This window comes from Hyla sarda, chromosome 3 (assembly GCF_029499605.1).
Source record: "Hyla sarda isolate aHylSar1 chromosome 3, aHylSar1.hap1, whole genome shotgun sequence".
NCBI classification, from domain to species: domain Eukaryota; kingdom Metazoa; phylum Chordata; class Amphibia; order Anura; family Hylidae; genus Hyla; species Hyla sarda.
Genome location: NC_079191.1, coordinates 218,090,083 through 218,108,107, shown reverse-complemented (window position 1 = coordinate 218,108,107; position 18,025 = coordinate 218,090,083). Strand labels below are relative to the sequence as shown.

At 42.2% G+C, this 18,025-nt stretch overlaps 1 protein-coding gene across 7 annotated transcripts in view; it reads right to left on the bottom strand.

The window, feature by feature from the left end:
- ANKRD6 (ankyrin repeat domain 6) overlaps positions 1 to 18,025 on the bottom strand; it is a 186,334-nt gene that overhangs the window by 74,170 nt on the left and 94,139 nt on the right. For all 7 annotated transcript variants that reach the window (XM_056566104.1, XM_056566105.1, XM_056566106.1 and 4 more), the window contains one exon: positions 12,885 to 13,147. In XM_056566104.1, the coding sequence (XP_056422079.1) occupies positions 12,885 to 13,004 (120 nt within the window). In that variant the 5' untranslated portion in view covers positions 13,005 to 13,147. The remainder of the gene's footprint in view (positions 1 to 12,884; positions 13,148 to 18,025) is intronic.

Below are 18,025 nucleotides of genomic sequence, written 5' to 3'. Positions count from 1 at the left end.
TGGGGAAGTCAGGAAAAGAAACATTTTGCATATACAAGGGATGATTTGTTGGGGATCTATGAAACAAAAAACAACATTTTAATGGGATTGATTAAATACCTTCACAACCAAACAAAAAAATTTTGACACAAATTGAACGCCTCTATCCGAGACGATATGCGTGGGAAGCCCGTGAAGACGAAAAATCTGCAGAAAAAATAGCTTCACCAACTGTGGCGCAAAAGGAAGGCCAGGAAGCGGGATAAAATGAGCCATTTTGGAAAAACGATCAACGACCACCCAGATGACAGTGTTGCCCTGGGATAAAGTAAGGTCAGTGATGAATTCCATGGCTTTGTGGGACCAAGGCTGTTCAGGCACCGGCAGAGGAAGGAGAAGACCTTAAGGCTTCTGGCGTGGGGTCCTGTCATGTGCACACACTGTACAGACTCGTACGAAATCGGTCACATCTTTTTCCAGGGAGGACCACCAATAGTGTCTGGCAATCAACTGTATAGATTTTTTGATTCCAGAGTGACCAGCCAGATGGGGGAATGGCCCCATTTGAGGATCCGGAGGCAAAGGCATGGAGGAACATAAGCTTTTCCTGGAGGAATTGGCACCAGAGAAGCAGGAGCAGAAGAGATCAGACACTCAGGAGGGATGATGTGCTGAGGAAGGGTCTCGGCTTCTGAGGCATCGGTGGAAAGTGATAGAGCATCAGCCCTGACATTCTTGTCTGCGGGACGAAAATGGATTTGAAAGTTGAAACGGGGAAAAAACAACGACCATCTAGCCTGGCGAGGATTTAGCCGCTGGGCGGATTGAAGATAAGACAAATATTTGTGATCTGTGTAGATGGTGATGGGATGAAGGGATCCTTCCAGAAGATGTCTCCACTCCTCAAGTGCCAACTTAATAGCCAATAGTTCACGGTCTCCCATGGAATCGTTTTTCTCAGGAGGAGAAAAGGTTTTGGAGAAAAATCTGCAAGTGATATTTTTTCCCTTAGCGTTTTTTTTTTGTAGAAGAACAGCTCCGGCTCCAATTGAGGAGGTGCCAACCTCGAGGAAGACGGGCTTCAGAGGATCTGGTCTGGAAAAGACTGGAGCAGAGGAGAAGGCGGCTTTGAGGTGGTTAAAGGCTTCCTCCGCCTGTGGCGGCCAGGATTTTGGATTAGCATTTTTCTTAGTCAGTACTACAATAGGAGCAATGATGGTGGAGAAGTGGGGAATGAATTGACGATAATAATTTGCTAATCCGAGAAATATTTGGATAGCTGGCAGGCCAGTGGGACGTGGCCAATCTATTACCGCAGATAGCTTATCAGGGTCCATTTTAAGACCTTGACCGGACACAATGTATCCCAGGAAGGGAAGACTACTGCGTTCAAATAGACATTTCTCAATTTTGGCATAAAAATTATTTTGGCGTAGGCGCTGAAGCACTTGACGGACATGGAGGCGATGTTCCTCTAGGTTGGAGGAAAAAATTAGGATGTCATCAAGATAGACTACCACACAGGAATACAGCATGTCCCGAAAAATCTCATTAACAAAGTCCTGAAAGACTGCAGGGGCGTTGCAAAGTCCAAAGGGCATGACAAGGTATTCAAAGTGACCATCTCTAGTATTGAAAGCGGTTTTCCATTCATCACCTTCTCGAATACGGATGAGGTTATATGCGCCCCTTAGATCAAGTTTGGTGAAAATTTTAGCTCCATGCAGTCGGTCAAAGAGTTTGGAGATGAGAGGCAGAGGATAGCGATTTTTCACTGTAATTTTATTAAGACCGCGGTAGTCAATACAGGCTGGAGAGGAAGATTTCCGGATAAAACCTCTTTTAAGGTTTTTCTGTATGTATTCTGTCATGGCTTGCGTTTCTGGAGCGGAGAGTGGGTAAATCCTACCCCGGGGCAGTGTGGTACCAGGGAGCAAGTCGATGGGGCAGTCGTAGGGTCTATGTGGTGGTAAGACCTCTGCTTGCTTTTCACAAAAGACGTCAGAGTAGTCCTGATAGGCCTTAGGAAGGCCAGGCAAAGTTGTAACGATGGAGACTTGACTAGTAGGAACCGACTTGAGACATCGCTTGTGGCAAGAAGGTCCCCAACTCTTGACGTCCCCAGTGGCCCAGTCAAGGAAAGGTGCGTGACGCTGGAGCCAGGGCAAGCCAAGAAGAATTTCTGAGGTACAGTTGGGCAATACAAAAAATTCAATATTTTCATGATGATGAACTCCAATGTTCATGAGCAAGGGTTTGGTGCGATAACGCACGGTGCAGGCCAGTCTTTCTCCATTCACTGAGGAAATGAAGAGAGGTTTGACGAGACGGGTAACAGGAATATTGAATCTGTTGATGAGTGAGGCTTCAATGAAATTTCCTGCTGAACCAGAGTCCAGAAAAGCCACAGTGGAGAAGGAAGTATTAGTACTGACAGGTAGAGAAATCCGCACAGGTATAGTCAGACGTGGAGAGGATGAATTCACACCTAGTAACGCCTCTCCCACGTTAACTAGGTGCGCGCGTTTCCCTGACACGAAGGACGAATAGGGCAGTCTTTTAGGAAATGTTCGGTACTGGCACAGTACAGGCACAAATTTCCATTTCTGCGGCGAGCCCTTTCTTCTTGGGTCAGGGGAGACCAATCCACTTACATAGCCTCCTCAGCGGGAGGCACAGGAGTAGGTTGCAGTGGACTCTGGAAGAAAGGTGCCAAGCGAAGAAACCGCCTGGTGCGAACAAGATCCTTTTCTTGTCAGAGCTCCTGGCGTCTTTAAGGGAAACGCATATCAATGCGGGTGGCCAACTGGATTAATTCAGACAGGTTGGCAGTAATTTCTCGTGCGGCCAGAACATCTTTGATGTGGTTGGATAAACCTTCCCTGAAGGTCGCGCAGAGGGCCTCATTGTCCCAAGCTAGTTCAGAGGCAAGGGTACGGAACTGTATGGCATATTCGCCCACTGAAGAGTTCCCTTGGACGAGATTCAGAAGAGCAGTCTCGGCTGAGGAAGCCCGGGCTGGCTCCTCAAAGATACTGCATACTTTGGAGAAGAAGGACTGGATGGAAGCAGTGGCAGGATCGTTGCGGTCCCAAAGCAGTGTGGCCCATGACAAGGCCTTTCCAGACAACAAACTGACCACGAAAGCCACCTTAGACCATTCAGTGGGGTCTGGTCCGACATCATATCGAGGTGCAGGGAACATTGAGACAGGAACCCACGGCACATCTTGGAGTCCCCATCAAATTTCTCAGGAAGAGACAGACGGACTCGAGAGGTAGATGCGGCAGCTCGCAGAGGAGGGGAAGCTGGAGCTGGCGGAGGAGATGGCTGACGCTGTGGAGGCAGAAGCTGCTGGATCATGGCGGTCAACTGCGACAGCTGTTGTCCTTGTTGGGCGATCAGTTGAGACTGCTGGGCAACCATGGTTACATAGTTAGTACGGTCGAAAAAAGACATATGTCCATCAAGTTCAACCAGGGAATTAAGGGGTAGGGGTGTGGCGCGATATTGGGGAAGGGATGGGATTTTATATTTCTTCATAAGCATTAATGTTATTTTGTTCCAGGAATGTATCTAATCCTGTTTTAAAGCTGTTAATTTTTCCTGCTGTGACCAGTTCCTGAAGGTAGACTGTTCCATACGTTCACAGTTCTCATGGTAAAGAAGGCGTGTCGCCCCTTGAGACTAAACTTTTTCTTCTCCAGACGGAGGGAGTGCCCCCTCGTCCTTTGGGGGGGTTTAACCTGGAACAGTTTTTCTCCATATTTTTTGTATGGGCCATTAATATACTTATATACGTTTATCATATCCCCCCTTAAACGTCTCTTCTCAAGACTTAACAATTGTAACTCCTTTAATCGCTCCTCATAGCTAAGATGTTCCATGCCCCAATCAGAGTACGAATCATTGACCACCACTCTCTGGGTACGATCCATGAGCCAGTGTTCAATCCAGTTACAAACTAAAATTTCCAAACCCAAAGACCTTAACTTACCTGTCAGACGTCTATGAGGGACAGTATCAAATGCTTTAGCAAAATCCAGAAACACTATATCCACAGCCATTCCTCTGTCAAGACTTCTACTCACCTCTTCATAAAAGCAAATTAGATTGGTTTGACAACTTCTATCCTTAGTAAACCCATGATGGTTATCACTTATAATACAGTTATCCCCTATGTATTCCTGTATGTAATCCCTTATAAGTCCTTCAAACAATTTACCCACAATGCACGTTAAACTTACCGGTCTATAGTTTCCTGGGGAAGACCTAGAGCCCTTTTTGAAGATTGGCACAACATTCGCCTTGCGCCATTCCCTTGGCACAATACCAGACACCAGAGAATCTCTAAATATCATGAACAGGGGTACAGATATTACTGAACTTACCTCTCTAAGAACTCTTGGGTGTAGTCCATCTGTCCCTGGAGATTTGCTTACATTTATTTTACTTAACTTACCTTGTACCATCTCTACATTAAGCCAGTTCAGTACATTACATGATGTGTTACCAGCACTGACCTGTCCAATGTCAGCTCCTTTTTCCTTAGTATATACAGAACTAAAGAACCCATTCAGTAGCTCCGCCTTCTCTTGATCGCCTGTGACAACCTCCCCATTATCATTATTAAGGGGTCCTACATGCTCTGTCCTTGGTTTTTTTGCATTTATATATCTAAAAAATATTTAGGATTAGTTTTGCTTTCTTTGGCCACCTGTCTCTCGTTTTGAATTTTTGCTGTTTTTATTACATTTTTACAGATTTTATTGAGCTCCTTGTACTGTTTAAATGTTATAGCTGACCCATCAGATTTGAATTTTTTGAAGGCTATTTTTTGTTGTTTATTGCTCTTTTAACATCATTTGTCAGCCATGTAGGATTTAGTTTTAGTCATTTATATTTGTTCCCCTTTGGTATATATTTAGCTGTATAGTTATTTAGAGTTGATTTAAAGATGTCCCATTTACCTTCTGTATCAGTATTTGAGAACACCTCCCCCCAGTCTATGTCCTGTAGTGCAGCCCTTAGCCCAGGGAAGTTTGCCTTTTTAAAGTTATATGTTTTTGCCTTCCCCGCCTGTCTTTGTTTTCTACATTTTAAGTCAAAAGTAACTATATTGTGGTCGCTATTACCAAGGTTTTCCCGCACAGTTACATTACCAACCAGCTCTGCGTTGTTGGAAATGATCAGATCCAACAAGGCATCACTTCTTGTTGGGTCCTCCACAAACTGGCCCATAAAATTATCCTGCAATAAATTTAGGAATTGTCGCCCCTTTGAAGTTTTAGCCAACCCCGGACCCCAATCTATATCTGGATAGTTAAAATCTCCCATTATTACCACTGTACCTGCCCGGACGGCCCTCTCTATTTGTTTATGAAGCCGACCTTCTATCTCTTCAGTGATATTAGGGGGTCTGTAGATTACACCAAGTATTATTTTTTCAGTATTTCCCTCCTTTTGTAATTCTACCCACAGTGATTCCACCTCCTCAGAATCATCACACACTATGGCATCGTTCACACAGACTTTCATACCACCTTTTCTGTTCATTCTAACCTTGCGAAACAATGTAAACCCCTGCAGATTGACAGCCCAGTCATGCGAGGAGTCCAGCCATGTCTCAGTGACCCCAACTATATCAATATGTTCCTCCAGTATCAAGGCCTCAAGCTCCCCAATTTTATTTGCTAGGCTTCTGGAATTTGTGAACATACACATTACATTTCCATCCTTTATGTTATTGGGGTTAATGGGATTCAAGGGTGTAAGTTTTATTTTCCTATGAAGCCTATTCCTATTAACTATTCTAACCCCTCCCTCCGCTCCACCTCCAGGTACATTTATAATTCCCACCTCTCTATCTACACTATCTTCCCCCTCTTTGCTGTAGGTTCCCTCCCCCCAAGTCCCTAGTTTAAACGCTTCTCCACTCTTCTAGCCATCTTCTCCCCAAGCAAAGCTGCACCCTCCCCATTGAGGTGCAGCCCGTCCCTACGGTAGAGCCGGTAACCGACAGCGAAGTCAGCCCAGTTCTCCATGAACCCAAACCCTTCCTTCCTACACCAGCTTCTGAGCCACTTGTTTACCTCCCTGATCTCCTGCTGCCTCTCTGGTGCGCCTCATGGTACTGGTAGTATTTCAGAAAATACTACCTTGGAGGTCCTTGCCTTAAGCTTGCGGCCTAAGCCCCTGAAATCATTTTTAAGGACACTCCACCTACCTCTTACTTTGTCATTGGTGCCAATATGTACCATGACTGCTGGGTCCTCTCCAGCCCCGCCCAGCAACCTGTCAACCCGATCCGCGATGTGCCGAACTCGTGCGCCAGGCAGACAACACACTGTTCGGTGATCCCGGTCTTTGTGACAGATTGCCCTGTCTGTCCCCCTAATAATTGAGTCCCCCACCACTAGTACCTGTCTGGCCTGCCCTGTACTCCTCCCTCCCTCCTTACTGGAGCAGACACCCCCCTGGCGGTCAGAGGCGGTATCCTGCTGCAGTTCTGCTAGCTCTGTAATGGCATCCCCCTCATCTGCCAAGCGGGCAAACTTGTTGGGGTGTGCCAGTTCAGGACTAGCCTCCCTGACACTTTTTCCCCTATCCCTCATTCTAACTGTAACCCAGCTAACTGCCTGACTGTCCTGCAACTCCGTCCCACTGTCCTCCCCCACCTCTATTCCCGAGAGTGCCTGCTCAGTGAGCAGGAGACTCCTCTCCATGTTGTTAATGCTTCTCATTGTTGCCAGTCACCCCTCTAGATGCAGGATCTGGGCTTCCAAATGGACAACTAGCACACATCTCGCACAACAATATGCACCCTCAAACTGTTGTTCAAGGATTGCATACATTGAAAAGGATGTACATCGGACGGCATTTTCCAACATGGAGGCCATCTAGTTATGGGGATTTCACAAATGTATAGGCAAAAACAGACAGTCAAAATTACACTTAAAATTTTTTGTAGACCTTGTGGGTCCAGAAATTAACACTCACAGCGATCTCAACCTCCTGCTTTCAAACTCCTGTTTTTGAAACGCCTCTTTCACGCCCCCTCTCACACAGCGAGGTGGTGGTGAGGTCAGCGAGACTAGGCAGCGGCACCTCAGCGGGATCCATGGCTGGATCTACTGTCAGGAATCGGACTGGGAAGCGGTAGGATGCAGGTAGTGGATCCTCTGTGTCAGTGAGGCGATGACGAGGGCCGTACCAGGGGACCGGTTCTAAGAAGTTACTGGTTTTCACCAAAGCACGCTGAAAAGCGGGATGGACTTGCTGCGGCGGTAACTCCCAGGTCGTATCCCCTGATAGCGACTCGACCTCACTGACAGCTGAGACAGGCGTGGTACATAAAGACAAGGCGAAGGCAAGGTCGGATGTAGCAAAAAGGTCAAGGCAGGCGGCAAGGTTCGTAGTCAGGGGCAATGGCAAAGGGTCTGGATACACAGGCTAGGGAACACACGAAACGCTTTCTCAGGGCACTAAGGCAACAAGATCCAGCAAGGACAGGAAGGGGAAGTGGGTTTTTATAGTGTAGGAAGTGATTAGTACTGATTGGGCCAGGCACCAATTAGTGGTGCACAGGCCCATTAAATTTCAGAGAGCCGGCGGGCGCGCGACGGCTCTCTGAAATTTAAAGGGCCAGTGCACCACTAATTGGTGCCTGGACCAATCAGTACTAATCACTTCCTACACTATAAAGGACAGGACAGCAGGACAGGACAGGACAGCAGGAGGCCGGTGATAGCAGAGCAGCGCTCCCGGTCAGCGGGTCTGCCCGGGGTGCTGCACGCTGAAGAATGGTGCGAGCGCTCCGGGGAGGAGCAGGGACCTGGAGTGCTCGGCGTAACACTTTGATTTGGAAAATACTGCTTCCTTGCCTCGAGCAAGTCTTCACTATATATATATATATATATATATATATATATATATATAAAGGGGATGAGTATTTATCTCAGGGAGAGATAACCACTCCTGGCGGAGCTTCATAAGGCCATTTTGCACTCCGCGGGCATTCTGGGTAGGGGAATATGCAAAGCAGCTCATTACACCACCTTATTCAGGTAGTGTTCCCTGGTATCAACTTAGCTTCTGTTAAGGAATATGAAAAGCTAATCGGGATTTTATGCCAAGCCAGACTACTTCCCAGAAGGAAAGTTTCTACTTTCCTTTTGGGAAGTAATCTGGCTTGGCATAAAATCCCGATTAGCTCTTCATATTCCTTAACAGGAGCTAAGCTGATACCAGGGAACACTACCTGAATAAGGTGGTGTAATGAGCTGCTTTGCATATATATATATATATATATATATATATATATATATATATATATAGATGTAGAAAAAGCGCAGCACTCCTCAAATACGTGAAAAAAAGTAGTGGTTTATTGGCTCACATAGCAGCAACGTTTCTGTCCTACCATAGGACCATTTTCAAGCTCAGTGACACAACTCAAGTAGGGGGTATAAATACCCAAACATATGTGTGCAATCAACATCATAATCAGTGTAAACAATTATCAAAATAAAGTGCATAAGTGCTAAAAATACATTGCATTACAAGCAGTGCAAACAATATCACAAGTGTACAATCATATTACATAAAGTGCATTACATAAAGTGCCCGATAGATTAAAAACATGCTTGAAAATCTCATAATACATATAATTATCTATTAATAACTACAGCTGATAACAATGTTAAATAATATTTAGTAGGTGGAGATACCTGTGAGATGCTCCTAAGCATAGCAGTATGGCGCCCGCAGCATGGGACGCCGTTCTCGGCGTCTCCCATTGCGAGCGACCAAGTTCCGGTCAGGTGAACATGTCACATGACCAACAGCGATCACATGATGCTGTAGTCATGGAACCCACAGACGCCTGAACTTGCACCCGTGAGAAGCATATGAATCAGATGGAGGATGGTCTAGAGTGTGAACAACGCCCGAAGGATGGCACACAATCGATCCCAATGTATAAAGTAATAAAGGGATATTGCACAACTAATGATAATAAGAAAAAATTAAATAAAATAGAAATAAAATAAAATAGGGTAAAATCATACAAATAGAGTTAAATAAAAGTAAATAAAAAAATAAATAAAAAATAAATTAATGTAAATTGATAAATAAATAAATAAAAAGGTACTAGTACACTAAACAGATATGATTATTTATTTATAATATTTTCTCCCCTAGGCTAGGGAAAGAGGATTGAGGCCATCTACCAAAGTCCCTCCCTGGTTTGTAGGTTTGGTAGATGGCCTCAATCCTCTTTCCCTAGCCTAGGGGAGAAAATATTATAAATAAATAATCATATCTGTTTAGTGTACTAGTACCTTTTTATTTTTTTATTTATTTATCAATTTACATTAATTTATTTTTTATTTATTTTTTTTATTTACTTTTATTTAACTCTATTTGTATGATTTTACCCTATTTTATTTTATTTCTATTTTATTTCATTTTTTCTTATTATCATTAGTTGTGCAATATCCCTTTATTACTTTATACATTGGGATCGATTGTGTGCCATCCTTCGGGCGTTGTTCACACTCTAGACCATCCTCCATCTGATTCATATGCTTCTCACGGGCGCAAGTTCAGGCGTCTGTGGGTTCCATGACTACAGCATCATGTGATCGCTGTTGGTCATGTGACATGTTCACCTGACCGGAACTTGGTCGCTCGCAATGGGAGACGCCGAGAACGGCGTCCCATGCTGCGGGCGCCATACTGCTATGCTTAGGAGCATCTCACAGGTATCTCCACCTACTAAATATTATTTAACATTGTTATCAGCTGTAGTTATTAATAGATAATTATATGTATTATGAGATTTTCAAGCATGTTTTTAATCTATCGGGCACTTTATGTAATGCACTTTATGTAATATGATTGTACACTTGTGATATTGTTTGCACTGCTTGTAATGCAATGTATTTTTAGCACTTATGCACTTTATTTTGATAATTGTTTACACTGATTATGATGTTGATTGCACACATATGTTTGGGTATTTATACCCCCTACTTGAGTTGTGTCACTGAGCTTGAAAATGGTCCTATGGTAGGACAGAAACGTTGCTGCTATGTGAGCCAATAAACCACTACTTTTTTTCACGTATTTGAGGAGTGCTGTGCTTTTTCTACATCTATATTACATGGACTTTGATCGGGTCTGAGGCGCTGGCACCCGCTGCTGTATTGGATAAGCAGTGCTGCAGATTTTCTTCATATATATATGTATATATATATATATATATATATATATATATATATATATCTTATGTACAGTGGTGAAAAAAAAAGTATTTAGTCAGGCACCAATTGTGCAAGTTCTCCCACTTAAAGAGGTGAGAGAGGCCTGTAATTTTCATCTTAGGTATACCTCAACTATGAGAGACAGAATGGGGGAAAAGAATACAGGAAATCACATAGGATTTCTAATGAATTAATTGGTAAAGTCCTCTGTAAAATAAGTATTAGGTCACCTACAAACAAGCAAGATTTCTGGCTCTCACAGACCTGTAACTTCTTCTTTAAGAGTCTCCTCTGTCCTCCACTCGTTACCTGTATTAATGGCATCTGTTTGAACTTGTTATCAGTATAAAAGACACCTGTCCTTAACCTCAAACAGTCACACTCCAAACTCCACTATGGCCAAGAACAGAGCTGTCGAAGGACACCAGAAACTAAATTGTAGACCTGCACCAGGCTGGGAAGACTGAATCTGCAATAGGCAAGCAGCTTGGTTTGAAGAAATAAACTGTGGGAGCAATTATTAGAAAATGGAAGACATACAAGACTAATGATAATCTCCCACGATCTGGGGCTCCACGCAAGATCTCACCCCGCGGTGTCAAAATGATCACAGGCACCGTGAGCAAAAATCCCAGAACCACACAGGGGGACCTATTGAATGACCTGCAGAGAGCTGGGACCAAAGTAACAAAGGCTACCATCAGTAACACACTACGCCGCCAGAGACTCAAATCATGCAGTGCCAGACGTGTCCCCCTGCTTAAGCCACTGCAAGTCCGGGCCCATCGGAAGTTTGCTAGAGAGCATTTGGATGATCCATAAGAGGATTGGGTGAATGTCATGTGGTCAGATGAAACCAAAGTAGAACTTTTGTGGTGAAAACTCAACTCGTCGTGTTTGGACGAGATAAAATGCTGAGTTGCATCCAAAGAACACCATACCTACTGTGGAGCATTAAGGTGGAAACATCATGCTTTGGGGCTGTTTTTCAGTAAAGGAACCGGGACGACTGATCCGTGTAAAGGAAAGAATGAATGGGGCCGTGTATCGTGAGATTTTGAGTTAAAGCCTCCTTCAATCACCAAGGGCATTGAAGATGAAATGTGGCTGGGTCTTTCAGCATGACAATGATCCCAAACACACCACCCGGGCAAAGAATGAGTGGCTTCATAAGAAGCATTTAAAGGTCCTGGAGTGGCCTAGCCAGTCTCCAGATCTCAAACCCATAAAAAACCTTTGAGGGGAGTTGAAAGTCTGTGTTGCCCAGCGACAGCCTTAAAACATTACTGTTTTAGAGAGAGGAGATCTGCATGGAGGAATGGGCCAAAATACCAGCAACAGTGTGTGAAAACCTTGTGAAGACTTACAGAAAACGTTTGACCTCTGTCATTGCCAACAAAGGGTATATAGCAAAGTATTGAGGTAAACTTTTGTTATTGACCAAATACTTATTTTCCACCATAGTTTGCAAATAAATTCTTTAAAAATCAGACAATGTGTTTTTATGGATTTTTTTTCTCATTATGTTTCTCATAGTTGAGGTATACCTTTAATGAAAATTACAGGCCTCTCTCATCTTTTTAAGTGGGAGAACTTGCACAATTGGTGGCTAACTAAATACTTTTTTCCCTACTGTATAGCTCCATATGGTCTGTAGCACGGCCTAAGGACTGTGGGTGGAAATTTATCAACAGGCTTAAAAACTTTTCTGGTGCAGAAAAGTTGCAGAAATGTCTCTGTACGCAAAATTTGTGCAGCTTGCAGCTAAAGAAATTTTGACTAATATGACTTTGGTATATACTTTTGGTTTTCTACTTTGCAGTAGTTGCTGATTTATGAAGTGTGATCTTTCTTCAAAAAGTAGTAAGTTTGTCGCAAAGCCCTCAATTTGTAGCAAATCTACACCAGCCTAGACCTGGCTTACAAAACTGGCTGTGGAAAGCAATTTGAAAAAAGTCACAATTATATTTTGCGCAACAGGGTAAAAAGGAGGAATCATACATAGTGGTGTTCTGAAGTGATTTATTTATTTATTTTTTTGCTTATAAGCGCCAAATTTATCAACCCCACATGTGATTTTTATAAATATGTTGCATGTAAGCAAAACCAATGCAAAAAAATAATTACTTCAAAACACACTTTCTAAAGACACACAATGGTAAACACCTCTCTGTATGTTGTAGGTCTTTATTAGGTTTTCTTTATGAACTACACTGTACTGATTTATTTTAAATGTATTTGTATGCATCATATATTACTAGCAATTTTGTTTGGAAGCAATGGTTTAAAGGCATTGCTCCTGTAACTTACAATGACAATGTCTCAGAGCTATAACAATAATAAATGCTCATATTGAAAGGTAATTCAAAGACTTTATACACAGCGATGATCTATGTGTCCTGTTGTCTTTATGGACAGATTTTTCCTTATTTTCCAGAAGGATATTTAAGAATTGAAAGCACACAGACAATATGGTGAAGTCCATAACCGATAATTACCATGCCTTAACAAAAAGAAAAGCCAGCAGGCCTAATGTACAGATTTCTTTGGATTCACCTACATTCAGATATGCTTACGATTACACAATGGGTTAAGCATGATTTGCCATTGTTACAATATGATAAGTGATTTTCTAGTTACCTTGGTAACAGCTACCTTGGCACCCTTGTTGATAAGCTGCACAACATTATCCACTTGGCCTTTGTATGCAGCTACGAGGAGGCGTTCTGATAGCGCAGCGACCACATCCTGCTGGCTCATGAATTAGAACAGGAAAGTCCTCAGGACAGGCGTAGGATACAGATGTGCTCATTAACGGAAAATCTTTTCACAGTAGTACATGTATTACATATTTGACGGTAGGGCCGCCTAATTCACATACTTCAGCTTGGCATGTTGCAAATCTAAAAAGAAAAACAATATATATTGAATTAAAGTAGTAAAATTACTATTGTCAGCAAATTTAATCTATAAATAAAAAATGTATTAGAAAATTATTTTTTATGGTCAACACTGAAACATTTTCTGTGTATTTTATATTATAGTAAATTGAGATACCCGCATACCTTTTGCTCACTTTAAACTGAAAAAGAAAAAAAATGCTTATTGGGGGTTGGGTTTAGTTATGCATTAGAATGCAGCATTCCAAAATACCATTACATATTCAAGGAAATCACAAATCTTTGATCTTTGTTATAGTTTAAGACCTCTTTAGTATCTGGTAGCTGAGCTACCCCAATGGATCACTTAGGAACTGCTTGTTAGCTCAATGCCAATGCTAGTATAATAATGCAAAACATAAAATACTTTAAATCAGTATTAGTTTTAACCATACAATGGCCAATATTTACTATTGCAAATGATGCAATTTACACAAAAAACTGTCCTATATGACTTGTGGCACATTAAGTATATAATAATAAATACCGTAAGTCATTTTTTCAGTTGGGTGTAGCAAAGGGGGTGTTGGCCTCAGTAAAAGGGATGTGGCCTAAATGCACCAACATTTTGGCACACAATTCTGGCTTGAAGTTAACCAACTAATTTTGGTAAACATTTAGATTAGACAGTCTTCAGATATACCAAATTCATCAAATAGCCTGATACACTTTGATAAATCTGATGAATTTGCATTATCAAGTTGAGCAGTAAGAGTCTAACCAATGGGAACCCTATTGATAACAATAATGGAGGAAATCTGTCCCAATAATAATATGGACCGCACCAGGCAAACACAGCCAGCACTCCAGTAATTCTCACTGAAGCTTCCAAACATTGTAGTGCCCAGAAATTTTCCCTGTATTATGATCAGTGTGGATCCTGGCCGTCCGCTTGTTACTGTTTACTGTTCTATGGGTAGGGAATAACTTTGCTTGCTGGGAATACCCCTTTAAGGGGAAACATTTCTGTCTTGGAATGGGCTAGCCAAAACCCAGGCCTAAAACCAATGAGAATCTCTGGCATGAGTTGGAGTAATTTTGCCTGAGAATGGGCAAAAATCCCAATGATTAGGTAATAAAGACATAACCCAATACATTTGGATTTGTAATTTCAGCAAAAGGTGACTTTGCAAAGTATTTACTTTTTAGAAGGTGAATATGTATGCACATTAAAAGTTCTCTGTGATTTTGCCTCACTTTTTGTCTCAGTAAAAAGTATTTTCCACCTTCAAAGGGAAAACACTGGGGATGAAAATTTTTGAAAGGCATCATATTTAAAGGGGTATTCCGGGCAAAAAAAATCTTATCCCCTATCCAAAGGATGTCTGATTGCGAGGGGCTCGCTGCTGGGACCCCCCGTGATCTCCCGGCAGCACCCGCATTCTATGCGGGACTGAGTCTCTAGTTTCTTAAACCTCCGGGTTTCCGGGACTGGGGATGTGACGTCACACCATGCCCCCTCCATTCATGTCTACGGGAGGGGGCGTGACGGCCATCACGCCCCCTCCCATAGACATGAATGGAAGGGACGTGGCATTACGTCACGTCTCCAGTTCCGGAAACTCGGAGGTTTCCGAAACTAGAGATGCAGCCCCGCATAGAATAAGGGTGCTGCAGGGAGATTGTGGGTGGTCCCAGCAGTGGCCCCCCGTGGTCAGACATCTTATCCCCTACCCTTTGGATAGGGGATAAGATGTTTTTGTCCGGAATACCCTTTTAAGCCCCTAAACATTGGGATTTAAATAATATTTAAAACATTATACACTGTGATGATATCAGCCAAATTTCCCCAGCATAGCTCCTCATCTCATCCCTAGTCCACAGCATGGCCCCCATTTCATCCCTTGTCCACAGCATGGAGGATGAAGAAAGGCTGAGGAAATGGAAGCTGAGACCACGCTGTCAGGAAGGAAGGAAGGTAGGTGGATCAAGGATAGTGATATTAAAAACATTTTTTCTTGTAAAAAAAAGTGCACGCAACGCGTTTCAAAACCATCCAGTTTTTTCATCAGGCGCCTGATGAAAAAATGGATGGTTTTGAAACGCGTTACGTGCACTTGTTACAAGAATGAAAGTTTTTAATATCACTATCCTGGATCCACCTACCTTCCTTCCTGACAGCGCGGTCTCAGCTCCCATTTCTTCAGCCTTTCTTCATCCTCCATTATCGTCACACTTGCTGGTTGGCGTGGGAAGCCGCTGCAGTCTATTTGATTCAACATACTCGTTTGAGCGTTGTGCCTTCTCAGAACAACAGAACCAGGTGAGCGAATTTCTTAAAAGATCTTTCACTGTGATTCCACGACTGATTCCACACAGGGAGCGCTCCGTATCTTTTAATTTTGCCCACAGCATGGCTTCCTAAATTATTCCTAGTCTCACTTTTCATTTCCAAGTATGGCCCCCCAAGTTATTTCTGGTCCTATGCATGGCCCAAAATCTTATACCTTGTCCACAGCATTGCTTCCCTTCTCATTCATGGCCCCCAACAAGGCTTCCTCCCTCTTTTTCTCAGACATCCTTCTTGATCCAGTTTGGTGATGCAGCGCTGTGCAAATCTGCTTCCTGGTGATTCAGAGTGCACATAAATCCAATGTGTGGTCATTTCAATGGGGATTAAATTAATACTCTCTCAAGATGTTGTCTCTGGTCAGATAAGGGGGTAACTGCTTATAGAGGGGCAATTTCTATAGACTATTATAGGGGAGTCTTCTCTGTAGATTTCTCTGTATAAAAATTACAGATTTAACTTTACAGGTTTTATATGACAGTGTTATATAATAATGATCATTGAGTGGTAATCTCATACTAACAATGAGGGAAATAAACAAAAACTGTCTAGTTCTAAGGACAGTTTAAGGGAGCATTCATAATACGGAATCTCCACCAGGAGACATTACGGTTGGAGAATGTTTCCTGGAGATACCACCGAAATCAATCGGACCGCATGGACCTTCACTGGTTCCATTGACAGCAATGCAGTCTGTTTGGAATTTCGCCGGAAGAATAAACATGTTAATTCTTCTGGTAGATTCGGAGTCCGAAATTCCACAGTATGAAAGGGTCAATGGAAAACTTCTTCACACCAATGTTTTCTTCATGCAACGGAATTTCCGAATGGGATTTCTAAGCCGAATTCCACTCAGAAATTCGTAGTGTGAAATGGGCCCTTAGAGTGTGCCAAATCTTTTTACAGTGCCCAGGCTGTTGGAAAATCTGGCACATCTTTAAAACTGTCTAGTTTAAGTTTTAGACATCTATTTAAATGTTCAAAATTGTAGATGAAAAAGTAATGCATTTTTGGTGCATCCAAAACCCTTTACACAGAAGCCAAACTAAGTCCTACCCCTTTGTTAAGCATGAAAAATGCAAAACTAAATTTTTAGTTTAATTCTGTTCTAAAAACTTGTCTAATAACGTGCGCCAGTTTTTTGGTGCAAACCGTACCAACATTCTGGCACACACTGTTTATCTCCCCCAATATATTTAGAAAGTCAGCTCATAGAAAACTCGAATTCAAAGCCAACTTTATGCAAGTTAGTATTTTTCTTTGCAATTTTACTTCATCTAATTCTGTACAGTGATCACAGAAAAAATTCATTTTGTGGATGACTCGTAGATGGTCTAGATATTAAATGGTACCTGTCCTTAGGCCAATCTATAACATACATTTTTATTACTATTTGAGTGACCTTTCTAATATACTTTTTAGTTAAATGTTGTAACTTTATGTGTTAAATTAACCCCTTAGCCACCACAAGTTTGGTCCTGCTTGCAGTTCTGCTTGCAGATTGTCTTCTGTAGCAGCCTGGCAGAGACAAAAGTCACAAAATGCAGGCAGGACCTCAGCTCAGCACAGCATATAGAGCGTATAGAGCTGAATATTTCAGCTCCCTTTCCCTTTGAGCTGAACTAGACTGTACAGTCATGATACCTTCAGTGCATATTGCTGAATATTGTGCTAAATATTTCAGTTTCTTTTGAAAACTGCTGGGCAGAGCTGACACACTGTACAGTTCAGTGCTGAGAACTGAAGGGGGTGTGTGCGGCCTCAGCATCACAGATGATTTCACTCTTGGCAGAAAATACAGCACAATATCAAGGTAGAAAACGAAAAAATTATAAAAATAAATGCAGGGAGTGGTTAATCATGATGGGGGAGTGAACTGGGAGGATTATAAAATATATCAAGCTCATGACAGGTACTCTTTAATACTAACTCATGTAAGACACTGAATGCATATAGACAATTAGCATTAGCTTCTTTAATCATGTGCAAAATTACTCTTCCAATGGTCTATTGGAAGCTGTCACATCAGAAAAGCTTCTGTTCATTTACTTGGGTACTCATATTTCCCCCAACTAAGAGAACTTTTTTCTCTAAACTTTGTTTCATTATTAGACGAGCTAACGATAGATCTTCCAGTATATAATAAATTAATTCTTTCTTGTATTCATTCCCTAAACAATGAACATCTTACGCTTGATGCAATCCACATCCCAAACTCCTTTTTCCACAAGCTTAAATCCTTAATTTTCAAATTTCTATAGGCTAGGTTGAAAACTAAGACTGGAGTATGGACAGCTTAAGAAATGTAGACTCTAGTTGAGCATGGGGCTCCTGGACACTGCTTTATAGTAACTTACTGTCTTATATTCTAATCTAGTTGAACCATAATGTTGACAAACAGTTAATGGTCCTTTAATGAAATCTCTTCAATTTAGCCACAGACATTTGCTCCTATCTTCTCTCCTAATTCTTTTATGATAGTGAGGTGCTGGGACAGAAACTTTGCTCCTTTGGTACTATCCTTCATATCTGGCCACCTTATTATAGTATAT